The 17855-nt window shown below is 39.2% G+C and overlaps 1 protein-coding gene across 1 annotated transcript; it reads left to right on the top strand.

Moving 5' to 3' along the window:
• Positions 1-4716: 4716 nt before the first annotated feature.
• On the top strand, positions 4717-15509 carry LOC133990738 (cysteine-rich secretory protein LCCL domain-containing 1-like). The gene is made up of 14 exons (XM_062429140.1): positions 4717-4983; positions 9672-9790; positions 10489-10621; positions 11553-11668; positions 11828-11928; positions 12056-12223; positions 12328-12388; positions 12602-12668; positions 12845-12975; positions 13141-13184; positions 13266-13338; positions 13773-13842; positions 14469-14602; positions 15458-15509. Exons 1-14 carry the CDS (start codon positions 4717-4719, stop codon positions 15507-15509), a joined length of 1536 nt encoding a protein of 511 aa, XP_062285124.1.
• Positions 15510-17855: the final 2346 nt, after the last annotated feature.

Below are 17855 nucleotides of genomic sequence, written 5' to 3'. Positions count from 1 at the left end.
GTGCAGTCATGTCTTTGGTGCCTCTAGCCTTCTTGTCTTGCATCTTTCAAAAGCGTCTTGGGTGTGGTTGTCAGATTTTTGCATGTCAGCCAAAAATTCTTTGCTAGCTGCCTCTGGGTCACAGTTGGGATTCAAGATAACATCACAGGGTGGTTTTGCATCAGATTTAATTAACTCATTAGCCGTAGCATTTTTGATGCAAAGGAAGTGAAGCTGCAAAAAACTGCCCCAGTACCACTTTGACTAATGAAACGTCTTCCATCATGTGTAACCTGCCATTTGTTCCCAAGTTTCTCAAAGATTTGTCATCAATTATGAGTTGCTTTATGTACTTTTGTGAGATAAACAGACAATCAAATCACATCATCTGCCACTGAGTACACACATTCACTAATGGAAAACTAATACACATTGCCTATACCTTTCTGTCTTTTCCCTCGTTCTTGTTGGGTTGTTTGCAATGTTAGGCACCAGCCTCAGGTACTTGCTGACAATGTAAACATGTGCTGGCTAGTCCACTTTCATGTTTTTGATTAACAAACCTAGAATGGGCCCTGAATCTGACACACACTCTCCACTTGCCTGTCTAGCAAGGGTGTCAAACAGCACAACCAGGGCCACTTCCCCAAATCTACCAAAAGTGACCTTGCCCTCTCTGCCCAAAGTGGTCTTGAGACCCTAGGTGAAGTCCTTCAGCTGCCCAAACCACAATCCACAGATGATGCAGTTATGTGACATGCATCTTAACTAGTACTGGAGTGCCTGACCAGGTTAATAACTGAAGTTCCATACATTTTTTCTCTATGGATGGTAGAGACTGGAACTAAAGCAAAGATGAGTGAATATGTGAATTACCAGGTGTCCAAAAAGTCCAAGTGGATGCTTTTATTGCTCTGTTGGGTGTTGAAATAGGCAATTTGTTAACATAACCATGCTGGAAGCTTGGCTCTGTAGATGGCAATGTTGCTTGTGGAGTGCTAACTCATTTGTGGATCAGTGTGTGTGATCAGTGTGGATCAGCAGCCATAGTGTGTTAACTTTGTGTGTTATATTGCCATGGACAGTTTAGGGACTCCATTAACCAATACCTTGTTAAAAGATCTACCTTTCTTGTCTTTAACTCATTTCAGATTTTAAGGGGTTGACATGGTGACTGGATTGCATGGATCACCTCAAACATCACTGTTACATGGGAGGCATGCTCAAAGCTGAAGTTGTTTTTGACCAAAGAGTCTCTTCTTTCTCCAGTAGGGGGCAGCAGAGGCTTGTAAAAGAGAAATAACTTCATACTTGGACACTGTGTAGATGCTGAACAAGGATTAAAACTGCTAACCATATGCATACTGTGTAAGACTCCCACACGCCTCATTCCTGCCTAAAATTATCTTTAATGCCAATGTTGTAGATTACACATAAACGGTAAAATAAGGATAGTGTAAAAACACAGCATGCCAGACTGTGACTTGAAGGCAGTGCCAAAGGACCCCTCAATTCATCCGGCTTAACCAGAAACACTTCTGATGTTTTATGCACCAACAATGTAAGGGAGTGTTGCTTACTCACAATATACTTTTGTCATCAGGAAATGTCAGATTGATGCAAATGTCCCATTTCTAACACAACTTGGAGGTAGGTAAATTTGTGCCAGAAAACTCTCTTCAGATTGAAAGGAAGACATACTTGCAGACCTTTTTATGTTGCAGTAATTGGTAAATCACTCATTTTATAGCAAGTTATACATCTTAGAATGTTTAATTATGGACAGAATTAAAGCTTTAACACATTTATGTTTAACATCTATCCTAAACCATCCCTTCACCCAACTCTTTCTCAACATATTTTACTGTAGCAATTCATGTTCTGTTTTCTCTTAATAAATGATTAGATCTATGTTTACTTTGGTGTGGTAAAGAATGAGACAGATGGAATATATATTTACTAGAGCCCGACCGATATATCAGTCAGCCGATATTATCAGCCTATATCGGCCTATCAGATACATTGGTATTGGTGTATATGCTGTCCATTACACACTTTTTTTTTTTTTTAAAGGTTATATAGGCAGAATTTTATGTACATTTGATCATTATTTATTAATTCAAGTTTGATTTATGCATACTTTTTTCCCCCTGTGTTTTTTTATACATAGTTATTTATAATTATTAAATTCCCAGTGACGTTTACTAAGATTATCAACCGATATATTGATATCAGAATTTTTCTACTCCCTAATATCGGTAACGGTATCTGCCCCAAAAATCAGTTGGGCCTTAATAATTACGTAGTAGTAGTAGTGTTTAACATACAGTGTCTTTAATTTATTATTATTTAGCTCATATTACTTCCACTTCAGCCTAAGCAAACATTTTGTATGGTGTAGGCTGTGACTTATTGTTGGAGGCAATATATCAATATTATATTAATATGAGGATATGAAACTGGATATCGTCTCAGATTTTGGGAATTGTAATATCATTATATCACTAGTAAATGCTGCATTACAGTAAAGGGATGTCATTTTCTGAACTAACTAGACTGTTCTAGCTGCTCTATTTGTCTTTATCTACTCAGTCATTATATCCACTTTACTTATGATCATCTATCAAAAATCTCATCGTGTAAAGAGTTTGTGACAGCAGCAAGTCATTCTTACAATATTATCGCAATATCGATTTTGAGCTATTTTTCTTTTATTTTCATTATTTTGCAATACATTTTTCTTTAAAATTGAAAAGAAACTGTTTACTATGTGCTGATGTCAGCACAGATCATGTTGCATGAGCTTGAATGGAGGAAGCAGAGAGAGAGAGAGAGAGAGAGAGAGAGAGAGAGAGAGAGAGAGAGAGAGAGAGAGAGAGAGAGAGAGAGAGAGAGAGAGAGCACATACACACATACACTCACAAGCCACAAACGTTCACAAATGTTCTAGTGTATGTAAAGGCAGATGAATCAGTGCTTTGTGGTTGTGTGACAGGGGGGATACTGGCCACCCTGCTGGCTGCTGCTGTTTCTGCTGCCATTCCTGTAGACAGCAGCAACCCAATGTTATCTATGACAAGTTCAACCCTCAGGAACAAAGAAATACACCAGACAGGGGCCCAAAAATTACTATTATTAGTATTATTATTATAACCACTCATTGTCTTTTAGATACTGTACATATATGACTTCAAATTAAAAGATGACTTTAGGTATGAGACAAATGGAAATGTCATAACTGCAAGTTGGCTTCTTAAGCCTTGTGGGTATTGTGGTTTCTCATTAGGGGGGCTGATAGCTCTCATAGTATTTCCTTGGATATTTACACTGCATATTAAGGTTTCAGCCTTCTTTTTAGCGACCAATAACTAGTTTTGACCGTGTCTTCCTGTCAAATAAAAACATCTGGAAACAGCAAAATGTGCAATATTTGTAACACTAGTGGGCTGCTCTCATAACATCCACAAGTTTACCTTCACGTCACTTTGAGTGCGATCAGGTCCGCTCCACAAATAGATCAAGTTCCACCAGATCCCTGCCGGCGTGTGTGCGTGTGTGCGTGTTTGTGTGTGTAGGGTGTGGGTGCGGTAAAAGGGGGAGCAAGAGGGGTTTTGTGGAGGCGTGGTCGGCTAAGCGCAAATTTGGCATATAAGCGCAAAATGAGCAGCGGTCCCAAGCAGCCAGCAGCGCACTGTGCGACCCTGAGGAATTCAGCAGGTACCTATAGACATTTCTGAGCTCTCTGTCTTCCAGCGTGGATGTACAGCCTGGAAGAGACCCCACTCCGTGCCCCGCACTCATTTTGTGTGATGGATGGTATTGAAGGCTCCCTGGATTGGAAAATTGTCATTCTGCAGTAATCTCAAAGCGTTTTGGCATCTGGAATATTGCACCTGGAAGATATTTCTGATCAGTCTGAGGGAATTTACAGGTAATCTTTCACTATACTTTATCAGATGTACCCAATAAAATGACTACAATATCATTAAGGACTTGCAGTGACTCACAAGGAGTTTATGGGGACCTTATTTTACTTTAGGGGTTTTAAAAATTAACTATCTAGGCTATTTTTTTATTTTATTTTACAATATTCTTTATCATAAAACATTTTGTTTAATTTTATGTAAAATATTAGTGGAGTATTTAAATTCTTAAAGAGTCCATAAAAGAAATGATCATGTTTTTTGTTTTACAACTTTAAATTCTGCAAGCCTCCCTGGATGTTACACTGAGCATACAGTACAGTAGCTCGCTCATGCGCACTAAATCTTACCTTGTGGTCTGTAACATAACGTGTGAAAGCTTAGTTTACACTGGTCCCACTGTGTGTAGTGATGCAGTGACCTGCAGATGCACTCAGTTCATTCAGAGCTGTATTGGACTCACTGTTTGAAGAGAAGTTCCCTATAATTACTGCATTATGAGGCAGAGACAGTTATAAATTCAAGGTGCCCTTGGCCTCCTTCATTGAGATGCTTGACCAAAGAGAAGGGACAAGAATAACATAAAAACTCATGTAAAACTGTTTCTTTTTTAATGAAGAAAATGCCACAAAAGGGAAATGCATATTCTCTAATGGGCCGTGCATTGGTGCAACATCACATATGAAATAAATGCTTGTTTTCAACAAGTTAAGCCTGCCTGAATGAACTCAAACTATTTTCCCTCAACATGCACTTTCTCTATTTTGCAGGCATCAAAGATTACTCTTGATTGAGCAGCTGTATTTACCTCAACATGAATCAGCCTCTTCAGTTTCCGGGCTGGTTTAGAGCAGTGAGCTTGTTCCTGTGTTTGACCCAGACCGTCATGTCCATGGTCCTCACCAACTCCACACGACTCGAGTCCATCCTGGACAAGTACAGGGACCGGGATGAGGAGTGGTGGAAGGCCAGGGCGAGAGGGAAGAGGGCCATCAGCGAAGGAGACATGCACCTCATCCTGGACCTTCACAACAAGCTGCGGGGTCAGGTCCATCCTCCGGCCTCCAACATGGAGTACATGGTAAGTGCTGAGGACCCTGGTTGTCTGTCTGGTCCTGTTGGTAAGTCTGTTAAATGATGCTGGAATACGTATCATTCCAAAAGATTCAAGCCTGCAAACTGATGAACAGTACCAGCATCAGCTACCCTCTTGTGAAATGTCATTACTGGAGATATTTGGAGGCGATTTAGATAGATAGATAGATAGATAGATAGATAGATAGATAGATAGATAGATAGATAGATAGATAGATAGATAGATAGATAGATAGATAGACAGATAGATAGATAGATAGGTATTTTATTTGTTTTAGATAAGAGTCACAGAAAATTATAGTGTAAGGAATCTACTGTATTAACCAGTTTGTTTATCTGCTGTAAGGTAAGCTGTAATAGTTAGCATGTACGGCTTAGCTTAGCAAGTTACTAGTTGTAACCTAACTCAGCCTAAATTCCAAGACCAATGAGCATATTGTTAACTAACTCATTATATTACAGGTTATGTTCAGGAAAACCCCACAAATAAATATAGCACACTATCACTTTTGCCGAACATATCATATATTTTTCCTTGTCATACTTTTAACACTACTAGTAAGTAGCTCTAGACTGCATTACAAGAGCAATTCTAGTTTTTTATTTCCATGTCCTCTACATGGATAATTAACTGGCAAGGATGCTGACTGGGTACAAGCAGCTTTAGCCTCAGCCTTAGCTTGTAGCCATTAAATGACAGGGTTCACGTGATTTTTGTATTAAAATGAGAGAGCGGGAAATATTAAAAAGTCAGTGGTGACAGTGGTTTCAACTAATTTGTAGAGCTAACATTAGCTTAATTAGCTTTCTAGCTAACAACATATTGTAACAGTACTGGTCATTTAAGGCAGTTGTAAACCGGCTAGAAATGAAAAGTCTGCTTTTGTCTACATCTGTTTGAACTCAAGAAGCTATTGTTTCAAAAATGACTAAATTACTCATTAAAACTAAGAATTTTAAGTGTAGAATTTGCCATCATTATCATTACCTGTGTATTTACCTTGTGACAATTAAAAGCTTAAGAGGCAAAGCAACAGCAACTAGGTGTAAATAAGAGGTTCAAGGCTGTATCAATGGTCAGTTTTATTCTGTATAGATGTTTTACATCCTTGAAACAACTGGCCAAATCAGTGAGGTTTGACACTAAGGTCACCTCTCTCTCCCTCTGTGAGAAAAGTACTTTCCTGCCAGTGTTTCTCTACCAGCTAAAGAAAGAGAAGTAAGGAAGGAAAGACAGAGAAAATGAGCTCTGCAAACCAAAGCCACTGTCTGGCTACCTCCAGCCTCCTGCTTGCCCGCCCTCACTGACCCTGGCTCGGATCCAGCTTTCACCCCCGCAGTGTTGTCCTGCCCTCTACCTCAACCATACTGGCCTCCCTCCCTCTCTTCCTGCCCCGCGTCTCTCACTCTATCGCTCCATTTCTCTTCTTTCTGACTCTTTTTCTCCTTGCCTTGCTCTTTTGCCTTCTTGATCTTCGGCCTCAGAAGCTCTCCCTCAGGCTTTTCTTCACCCTCCTTCGCTTTCGCGCTCTCGCTCGCCTCCTCTCACTCCCCATCCATCGCTGCTCACTCGAACCCTGGCCCACGCCAATGTTATCTTTTATTTGATCCTCCACGCATCTCATTTTGGGTGCCATGCCATGGCGGTGAATCTATTTCAAACATGTTCAGCCCTGCCGTTTGAAATGCGGGGCACGGTAGTGTAAATGTATGTTATGTACACTAATCCAGTGTTTCTTTAGCGAGGGATACTATTACTGATGATAATGATGTGGTAAGGCAGAGTACTGATGAGGACTGAGTATTTGGTTTTCAGATTGCAGGATTTGGAGGCCAAGGGGGGCTGCATGCACCTCATTGCAGCTTTGACTTAATTTAGCCATTCAGCACATGCCTTTAAAGCACTGTTGCGTCCTTTAATCTAAAACACGTCACATCTTGCCTGGCAGATTTTCCCAAGTAATATAACCTCTTTAAAGGTTCCCATAATCACAACCACTTTCTATACCGTATATTAAATTACAAGTATTTTCGTGACGCATTTTGCATACTTGGAATTATAAAAACAAAGGATGGCTTCTTGTTTTCTTCCTCAATATTTTTCTTTGCAAAGAGCTACCTCTAGAACACGTCCTAAATCCACCGCTGCCAGACTGCACATTTTGCACTTACTTCTGTAGCAGAGGTGGTCTGGGCAGATGGCTGGAAACAGTTCTGTATTTTGGGAACTTAATGCTCTTTGGAATGCAAAAGGAGATTGGTAGTTGTTACCGTGACCTTTCTCCAAAGGCTGGCGGGCAGTCCATCTTCCTCTCTGCTGGATAATTGAGGGTGAAGAATAACAAGAGCTTGGAGAGAATAATGAGCTGGCAAAGACCATTAGTATCTACTGGAGATTGTTTGCAGTGAAAGCTTCATGCAGACCTCAGATTTCATTATAACCCGTGGCAGTATTGATGCATGGCCTCTGCAGGTGGACAGTACTGCTTTATAAGGAGGGTGTTCCAAATGACTACACTCAGAGACAGGGAAACGTCTGCCTTCTTAGAAAGGGGTGAGACACAGTTCGATAATAACACATACTTTTGGGCAGACTTTCATTGGGTTGCACTCGGGTTGTACACATTAAAAGTGAAGGCTTCTGCACAGCTGGTCAACCACAGCTTGTTGGGATGTCTGCTTCAGAAAGCTACAAAAATTGTTGGATGCAGCCCCCATAATTCCATTGTTAGAAATCAGTGGAGGGAGAAGGTTTCAGACACTCTTCAACGATCTGAAACACTCCTCCTTTTAAAGCATACTGAATCCTTAAGGATTATAATAGGACTTAGTAGTGTACTTTTAGGTCCAAACATGACTCTTATGTGTGAAATTGTCACACGACCTCTCCAAAAACAACATTTATGAAAGTTCTTTGAGCTGCCACCCCTATGTTTAAGGTTTTGTTGGGGTAAGGCAAATAAAAGACTGTCTTCATGGTTAGATGAGACCAACCTTGACTTTTGGTACAAGTCCGAATAACTGCAATCTCCACTGTTGAAGTCACACAGCTTTTACACCCAACAATCAACCATGACGTCCTTCCTAAAGCTGCATTCAGACCAATTTTAACCCTGCTTGAAAAACGTTTCAAGGAGTATATTCCTCCTATGGGCAAAAAACACAAACCTGAATTTGGCTCAACTTTTGCTGGATCACATCTCAACAGTGTTTGAGTGCAGTCCTTGTGTTTTATTAATCTTGTGATGTTTTTGGTCTGAATGTCCATTAAGAGGTATGGTTTAAGGTCATAGTCATTATTCACATGACCACAAGCAGTCATTTGTCAGCAGCATCTAACCATCAGTTGGTGTTTTTGGTTGCACAACAGAGTCAAGGAATAGTCCGGTTACCCCCATTGGAAAAATAAAATATTACTTCTGTGTTGATATCTCAATCATATCTGGGTCGCAGCCATAGAAGCAGAGTCCAAATATTTTACCTCTCCAATCAGGCCTGAACAGTAAGCAGCACCACAGTAAATGGGCAACAGTGTACTCAGTGTGTTAACCTTACCAAACATATGGAACGCATTATGATGGTAAATCAGAGCAGTTACAACTCCACACTTAAACATTATCCTATTACTTTTGACGAGAGATAGCTGTAATGCAACCAAACAGTATGCCAACAGCAGTGCACAGTGCACCTATTCTTCTCCCTCCCCAGCAGAGTCAACAGTAAATTAACTTTTCCGCAACATTTGAATTGCTCGGTCCCATAACCAAGGTCTGGTTTTCTGCTTTGTTCAAAACAAGAGGTGTGTGAATACTTTACAGGTATTTTGACTTCAACTATGTTTAATTTTGTTGAGTTTCCACAGCAAAAATGTCATCAAGCACCCCAAACAGAGACTCACTGTTTTTTGGTAGATTTATTTTCTCTATGTTCTCAGCTTGTTTTATGTGACCAGAACTTACTGGAAACAAGCTATGAAACAACCACACTGAAGTAGTAGCACAAAGCTGCCAGTTGCTGTGGTGGTAGTGATACCTCTCCGTTTCTCATCCTCACTCTCATGTGTGTGACTGTGTACGAGAGAGTGTGTGTGTGTTTAATAGGAGAGGCCTAGTTTTGACAATACTGTGTTAAATTTGCGAGAGGTATGCCACAGAACTTTAAAGTAAAGAGCAGGTTCATCTTTCAGGTTCATTTTGCCACAAGTGTGTTTGGTTACTTTTAGATGAGTTTTCAGTGGAATTTATGGTAGTTAAATTTCCTCTAAGAGAATGATGAGATATCTGAAAAATGTAATGAGTAGCAATTAAAGCCACAGCGACGGTAAGTGGCCACTTAGCCCACTTAAATAACGAGGGTGATCCAGAGTGGAGTTTCAGGTCTGCAAACATCTGTTGCGGGCAGAGCTGCTCCGGACTCAGAAATAATGTAATTTTCTGAGTTTAACCTTAATGGGTGGTGCCCAATATCCCCCTGTTTGTTTGACTTAGTAACCTTCGCCTGAGGCCAAATGAGGTGAAAACTAATATCAAATCTAGTGCTCTCGCTGCTGAATGGAAAAGTTATTATCTCCTTACCTAAGCTGACCTTCCAAGTTCATCTCTCTTGAGGCAAATACCTTTTTAACTGAGAACCATTACAGTGTGTCTTTCTTCTGTGTGCATGTGTGCTTTGCAGGTATGGGATTCTGAGTTAGAGAGGAGCGCAGAGCACTGGGCACATACCTGTCGATGGGAACATGGACCGAGCCACATGTTGACACAAATAGGCCAAAACCTTGGAGCGCACTGGGGCAGGTGTGTATGTACAAATATAGGCGTGCAGAGAAAGTCAATATAATACAAGTCAATACAAGAATAATAGTGTTTTTTTACTGTATGCACCATTCCTTTCCACATCAGTAGAGATGATAACACTAATCATTCTCACTAATGTTATTTTCAGACTCAGCAGGCAGCAGCTTTCAGCAAAAACCCACTGCATGCCACCTGCCTAACACCAGTTGGCAGGCAGGCAGAGTTAGTTACTACCTGATGAATGTAGTGAAGCATCTAGTAGCTGAAAAGCCAAATATTTCCCTTAGGAAGAGGTGGAGAACAAAAAAGCTAATAGCAGAATGAATATTTTACTTTGTCGAAACATGACTCCAAATAATGCTCATGTAGGGCTGTGCTGAATGCTTCGAAGTTTTTTGCTGTTTGTTCAGACTTGATTGAACTTTTTGATTGCTAGTACATGGTGTCTGGTGATCTGATGTAATTGCCATCATAGCTCATCACAGCGTCAACCTTTGTGGAGGTCATCATCCTGAATACCTGAGAACACCTGTGTGTTTGTGCCTCTAATTAAATGTTTATAACTTGATCAGTCTCAGTGTTTTATATGTAGACATTACCATCAAATTAGATGAGATACCACATGATTCTAATATATTTATTGTATGTTTGGTGACATAATGCAAGTATACACTGGAACACCTTCTCCATCACTTTAGGGACCGTCCCCCTACCTACCATGTCCAAGCCTGGTATGATGAGGTGAGGTATTACAGCTATCCCTACTCCCAGGAGTGTAACCCACACTGCCCATTCAGATGTTCAGGACCTGTTTGCACTCACTACACTCAGGTAAGGGCTGTCATACGTGTTTTAAAGGCAAAACGATGTGTAATTATTCATTCACTGCATTCAATATTCATTTGGATTACAGAGACACAATTAAAAAGGCTGAACACAGAATTTAGAAAGTCTGCATGTTGTACCCCTTATACCCCCCTTCTCTCCACTGTCAGCTCCAAATGCCAAATGCCAAAATGTACTTTATTCAAAACAGCTTTCTAATAAAGCATATCCTGAGTTGTGTTATCTACCAGAGGACCTTTTTACTGACTCCTCTTTTGGATGCATGGGATCAAAATTCATCAAATATTTAATAGCTCTGTTTACCCTCTCAGGTGCTTTTAGTTATTTTGCTTGTCCAGACCTCTCAGGTTGAATTGGGATGGAGCTGCTGTGTACTGGCAGATAAACAAAACAGGAGACTGTGCCAAAGCTGCAGAATTCAGATACTCGATAGATCCATATATCGGGAAATCCATGTTGGATACTGTCCTTGTAGCATTGTCACTATCTTCTATCTTGTCTGTCAAAAACATGTTTAGGAACCTTACTTGTACTTTGCTTGGCAGTAATACCTCGTGAAAATAACGGTTGTAATACAAATACATTGTGATCCACCAGTTCAAAGGCTCTGTCATTTTGGAATGCCACATTTAATTTAGAGAGGCAACTGTAGTGTGTGAATGAGCTTACAAAGACGTAAATCTGTACCTAATCTTTTTCTCTAGTTGCTAGTTGCTAATGTAACTGTGAGAGCAGGGTGAACCAAGTGCCACCTGTGTCTGTAGAAACTCATGCTGTACAGAAGGTTTTTCAACCCCAGTAGTGACTGATTGACTGCAGGTTTTTGATCATTCAAAAACAAGCACATGAGAGTAGTAAAGTAAAATAAATATCACTGAACATTTTCCTCTATTTTTATGTTAATTTTAATTTTCAGTTGGTGTGGGCTACAAGCAATCGTATTGGCTGTGCCATCAATGTGTGTTACAACATGAACGTGTGGGGAATGATCTGGGCTAAAGCTGTTTATTTGGTCTGCAACTACTCTCCACCGTAAGTTTTTAACACGATGACACAATGTGATACAAAGATCGTGACTAAAATCAGTGTGCATCTCTTATTCGAATACTTTAATACTAAAACTCATTATTTAAGATCTGAATAAATCTCTATCATTTTTATAATATGAAAAAATCCCTGTTGTTCTTTCAGGGGTAACTGGTGGGGTCATGCTCCATACAAATATGGAGCGCCATGCTCGGCCTGTCCAGCCAGCTATGCTGGAGGCTGCAGGGACAATCTCTGCTACAAAGGTGGGTTAGAGATGGATTTGTGGTGTTCTGGAAAGCGTTTTTCAAAGCACATCATCTTAATAAAAGAGACTACACAATGGTTACACAATGACAAAACCTCAAGCTAACGTAGTATCCTTGTGTTCAGATGGGGGTGTTGACAGGCGTCCAGCTCCTGAGCTCGAGGAGACCAACTACATCGAACCTGAGCCAGATCCAGTGAGAGACAGGGAGCCACAACCCAGGGCCCAGACACCAAACCCCTCACCTAATGAAAACCTAGAGAGAAACCAAGTTGTCAGCACAGAGCAGATGTGTAAGTACGGCTACCACAAAACTACACCTCACCGAATGGGACGGTTACAAACATTACAAGCATTACCAAGAGTTTGAAAATCTATCGTTTGTTTTCGGTTTTAGCTCAACAGGTCAACTGTGAGACTAAGCTGAGAGATCAATGCAAGGGAACAACTTGTAACAGGTAAATGCTAATGACGCCATAGCAGACCTCCATCAAATAATATATGAAAAGCCTGGGAACTAATGTGCTTATAATACAGTGATGGGTGGGTATGATCAGGGCAGATTAGATTGCATGCAATGAAGTTAGTTTAAACAATTTGCACCTATTGCCAAGTAAAGCAGCATTGACACTGTGTTGTTCACTTTACTGTCAATTCTATTATTATCCTAGATATGAGTGTCCACCTGGCTGCCTTGACGGGCCTGGAAAAGTAGTTGGGACTGGATATTATGACATGGTAAATGCTCACCAACAAGTCTAATGTATTTATTGTATTGCATGGTATACAAATGTTAAGACTCTTTAATCATATGCATGTCTAAAAGAGCAAACAATTAGCATGTATAATAATAGTATTTGTTTGAAGACACAGTGTGCTGGACATTTATTTGCTTGTCTTTGTCAATTATCCAGCAATCCAGTGTGTGTGGAGCTGGGATACACTCTGGTGTTATAGACAATGATGGAGGATGGCTGGATGTAACCAGACTGGGCAGAAAACAACAATTCAACAAATCATACAAGAATGGTATTCAATCAATTGGGTATGATTCAGCCTCTGTATTTAGTTTATATATTAAAAAATGTGTTGTTTTAATAATATATATGTATGATAAATATACGTACCCTCTGTATATGGTCTGTTTGACTATGAAGAATGGGTATTCAGCATGCAGTATAACTTTAATGAGTTTTGTTTCATTTCACAGGAAAAACAGAAGTGCTAATTCCTTCAAAGTAGAGACAGTGCCTGGTAAGAAACACACAATCACTTTTCACATTTAAGATACAAATGTCATGTAGAAACACTGTAGTATTTTTTTTTTCTTCCCAGTGAAGGCAGTAACATGTGATACTACCGTGGCCCTTTTCTGCCCTTTCAAGAAACCTGTACGACACTGTCCCAGGTAACTGCTGCTTCAAATTTGCTCACTGAAAAAAGTGGACGAGAATCATCTTAATGGCCTAATTAAATCACAACAGGCTGAGCCAAAGAGTCCCAGTCATTCAAAGTAACCAAGGTTTGCTCTTTAACTCAGGTGATCCTCCAAATTCACAGTGAAGTAGCCAGCTGACCTACTATCCTGCCAATCCATCTATATGATCATTTGAATGTACATTTAATAATAACAATCATTCAATTTATTTTTATATACTCCAAGAGCCTGTGTTTATCAACTCTGTTTGAATTTGCATGTCCTTATCTACTAGACAGCTATCCTGAAAATCACTTGCTTGATTAATATGATATAACACACACATTCAACAGTAAGAACATATACAGTACAGTCAATGTTTTGTAATATAAATCTCCTAAAGTGACCCATGGCTTTTTCCTCAGGTTATATTGTCCCAGGAACTGTATGCGTGACAGTCGAATCAGAGTCATTGGGACAAATTACTACTCAGATGTAAGTTCTTACATGACTTTCACCACCTGCCAGTACTCATTTTGAAGCAATAGCCCTTTTTCACAATGAACAGTTTGACACATCAAAGCAAGCAAATCATTTTTTAATATAACTAATTTGCATTAACGCTGCCCTCAGTAGCCCATATCATCAGTTCCACATGCTGTGTCAGCATGCACAATATCAGACTTCAAACTGTAAAACCTAAATGAAATTCTGCCTGAATTATCATTATTAGGTGTCATTAACATTCATGATGACTATTTTTAATTTGACTGTTACAGTAAGTCAAACCAGAGAACCAGTTTGTAGTATGCATCATACCTGGAGTCTGACTTATTAAGATCATCATTTATACATGATGATATTTCAAAGTGTCAAACAAAGTTTTTTAATGCTGCTTCAAACAGCACAAATTGTAGAGGGATTCAACCACCAAGTGCACCATTATACTATAAAGTCAAAAAAACATAGTCTTCTCTCTTTGTTCTTACCATAACTAGAGGCACCATTTGAATTGTTCATATGGTTTGAACATGATATGTCAATCACCAGCCAGATGCATTCTTTTTCTTGATTGATTTGCTGTGACAGCATGTTAACACGTAGTGGCCTGTTTTATTCAGAAATCCAGTATCTGCCGAGCAGCCGTTCACGCAGGAGTAATCCAGAATGAGTCTGGAGGTTACCTTGATGTGATGCCTGTGGACAGAAGGAGGCAGTACAGTGGCAGTTACCAGAATGGCATCACCTCAGAGAGGTAAGTAAAGAAGTATACAGACAGGAGGAAACAAATTAAAGGAAAAAACAACATAAAGTGTGTTAGGATGGTGTTGGACCACCACATGTTGCCATTGGTTCAGTCTCTGAACCCTACTGGAGGGATTAACGCCATTCTTCCAAAAGATATTTTCTCATTAGTTGTTTGATGATGGTGGTGGAGAGCGTACATTGGTCCAAAATCTTCTATAGGTGTTAAATTGGGTTGAGTTCTGGTGACTGTAAAGGTCATAACTTATGATTCACATCCTTTTCATATTCATCAAACCATTCAGTGACCCTCCTTGCTCTATGGACATTGTCATCCTGGCAGAGGCCACTCACATTAGGATAGAACTGTTTCATCATAGGATAAAGCTCATCACTTAGAACAACTTTGTATTAATTTGCAGTGACCCCTCCATCTAAAGGGACAAGTGGACCCAAACCATGCCAGCAAAATGTCCCCCACAGCATAACTGAAGGGGTCAAGCATTCACCCCTGTACCAGTTTTTCCTTTGTCACCCTACTGTATACAATATAAATATACAGGTTTAAATATGCCAACATAAACAATATATTTGGGCTAATTGGGCTAATTTCATGGATTCCAGACATAACTTGCGAAAAACACTATATGGAGTTGAGTTGTATGCACATTTAGTTTTATATTGAGCTAGATATTATTTTGAGCTCTAATTCTAATCTGCACTTTCATCAATGCGATTATCAGATTTCTGTGACTATATCAATATTCAGACACATTTTTACATCATGACCTTGTCCTTGCTGTGACTGGAAAACAAACCACACACGTACCACATCTCTGTCTTCTCCCCGCTCTTCTCCTTCCAGCTTACTGAACCCGACGGGAGGAAAAGCCTTCAGAGTGTTTGCAGTCATCTGAAAAACCACTTTCAAAGGACAGAGTACCGTCAAACCTGGCCACTTCACGTCCAGCGAACCCACTCATTACCATCTCACAACCTGTAATTACAGTCATTCTTACAGTAAATAATTCAGCTGTTCAGTGTCTGTAACCAGTGTAACCAGACTTTACTCAAGGCTTCCCTTTTAAGTTCGGATCAGAGTGAATCAGTTTCCAATAATAGCAAAAGATGTTTGGTGAATGATGATCTTGGATGTTTTCTGCCTTACGTCTTCCTTAAATTTCTAACCCGTAATTATCACATTGGGCTGGCATGTATCTTTCGCTGCCATGATATCATGACATCATGTTTTTGAACACTTATACATAACCAGATTTAGCACCAGTCCAATGACTTCCCATAATTTAAGAAAGTGAAGGTAAAAATATAATGTCACAGGTTTTTTCATCTGTTAAAAGTATAGATACACATGGTAAATTACAGGGCAGTGTAGATGGTACAGCTGCCAGCAACTGGCACCAAAGTGAGACAGACTCATAAATCTGTTTAGACAGCGATTAGATGAATTCTTTGGGCATTATTGCTCATCACACTCACCTCAAATAGTGTAGCGTATTTATATGGAAGGCCAAACCGGACATATAGGGAAAATATAAGAATGAATGACAGGATAAAATGGATGAATAAATTACTAATAAATTAATAAAAGAGGATGAACAATTCAATTTGTAATAATTAATAAATCCATATCATTAGTGTATGCTGACTTTCACCTCAGATTTGATCAGCAGGGTCTTTTTTGTGAAGCCAGGATTTATTTTAATTTATGGCGCTCCCATGACACCTGATTTATTTTACCTTGAATATGCACATCAAGTATGGCCTTATTTATTTCCCTTTAATATACAATCAAAGGAAGTTTCAAACCATCCCATATTCCTGATTGGCCATCTAGTCATTTCTATCTATTTATACTACTAATCACACCACAGAAATACTACATTGGGCGGTGTTCCACCTATCCACCTTTATCAAATTATTAATTTAATTGAAATACTACAACATAACAGAAATACAAGCATAATAGCAATAAGGCACCACTGCAATTCATATCTTTTAATTTGATATTCTCCTGTAGTGTAGAAAAGATCAGTGCGCCCAACCCTGTTGCCAGGAAGAATATTGCTATTGCATTATTCTCCAAAAGCCTTGATTATGTTCCCTGAACAAGAACAAGAGTTCAATGCCAAATTTTGGTATGGTTAAGGTAAAGTTGTAAGGTCTTTGTAGATAAACCCTGGTTAATGTACAGTTAAATGTTGGGGAAGATTAAAAGGTTAAAAGATTTGGTTAATTCAGGGAAACATCAAGCTATGTTAACCTATTAAATTAGCTTTAACTCCGTAAATTGGTTGAAAACTCTGTATTCGGCTGACTTTTACATTTTTCAACTGACTCATTTTAAACCTCATTTTGATATGCAACATATGCTTGCAACATACTTTTGTGTGACATATAGTAAATCATTTTGTGCTTTTAGTCTGAGGTTAACTACAGGTGCCAGACAAGACATCAGGATTGTCATCAGTTTATGATCCACGAGAAAAAACACAAAGACACACTGTTGTTTGTGTACTGCAGTACAGAAATAGGTACTCCTAATATTATAGAATGATAATGACAAATGTAAGATCTGATTGGCTGCTTAGCTTACACAATGAGGACTCACCTGAGCTGTCTGGCAGCAGCAGTAATGTATCTGCAACAACCCATGTGGGCTTATATGACTTCCACAAGATATAATTGATTATTTAATGCTTTTGTTGAAGTATTGAATTTCATTCCTTAATATGTCTGGTTTGGGCCTCCATACATTGCGTGTCTGGTCAGAGTATTACTAGACTGTACAGTATAGCTACAATGAGGCAGTGAAAATATAGATTGTATATTTTTGTATATATTACATAATAATGTTGTAAATAATGTTGAACACTCTATGCTATCAAATGCTGAATTGCTTTTGCTGCTTTTTCATTTTCATTTCTAACACATTGCCAGCTGACAAACACTAAATAGACGGATAAAACACGCTCTGCATGGAAGGCATATACTGGACTGTATTTGTCCCCCCCCCCCCCCTTTTTTTTATAAAGGACTAATTTTACCATCATTTCAATATATTCATATGTTTGTAAATATTGTTTATGTAACATATTGTTGTGTTTTATGCTCCCCAGCTTTTGTTTTATAGATTTATATATATGAACCCTGGCTGGCCAGGTATGTGCATGGCAGAATTACAATTAAAAGACTTGGAGAAAAAGATTCAAATGTTTACTTGTTTGTGTCATTTGTCATTTTAT

The sequence above is a fragment of the Scomber scombrus genome, chromosome 11, assembly GCF_963691925.1.
Source record: "Scomber scombrus chromosome 11, fScoSco1.1, whole genome shotgun sequence".
Lineage (NCBI taxonomy): Eukaryota > Metazoa > Chordata > Actinopteri > Scombriformes > Scombridae > Scomber > Scomber scombrus.
Note: the sequence above shows the minus strand (reverse complement) of the source record. Positions and strands in the feature narration are given on the sequence as shown.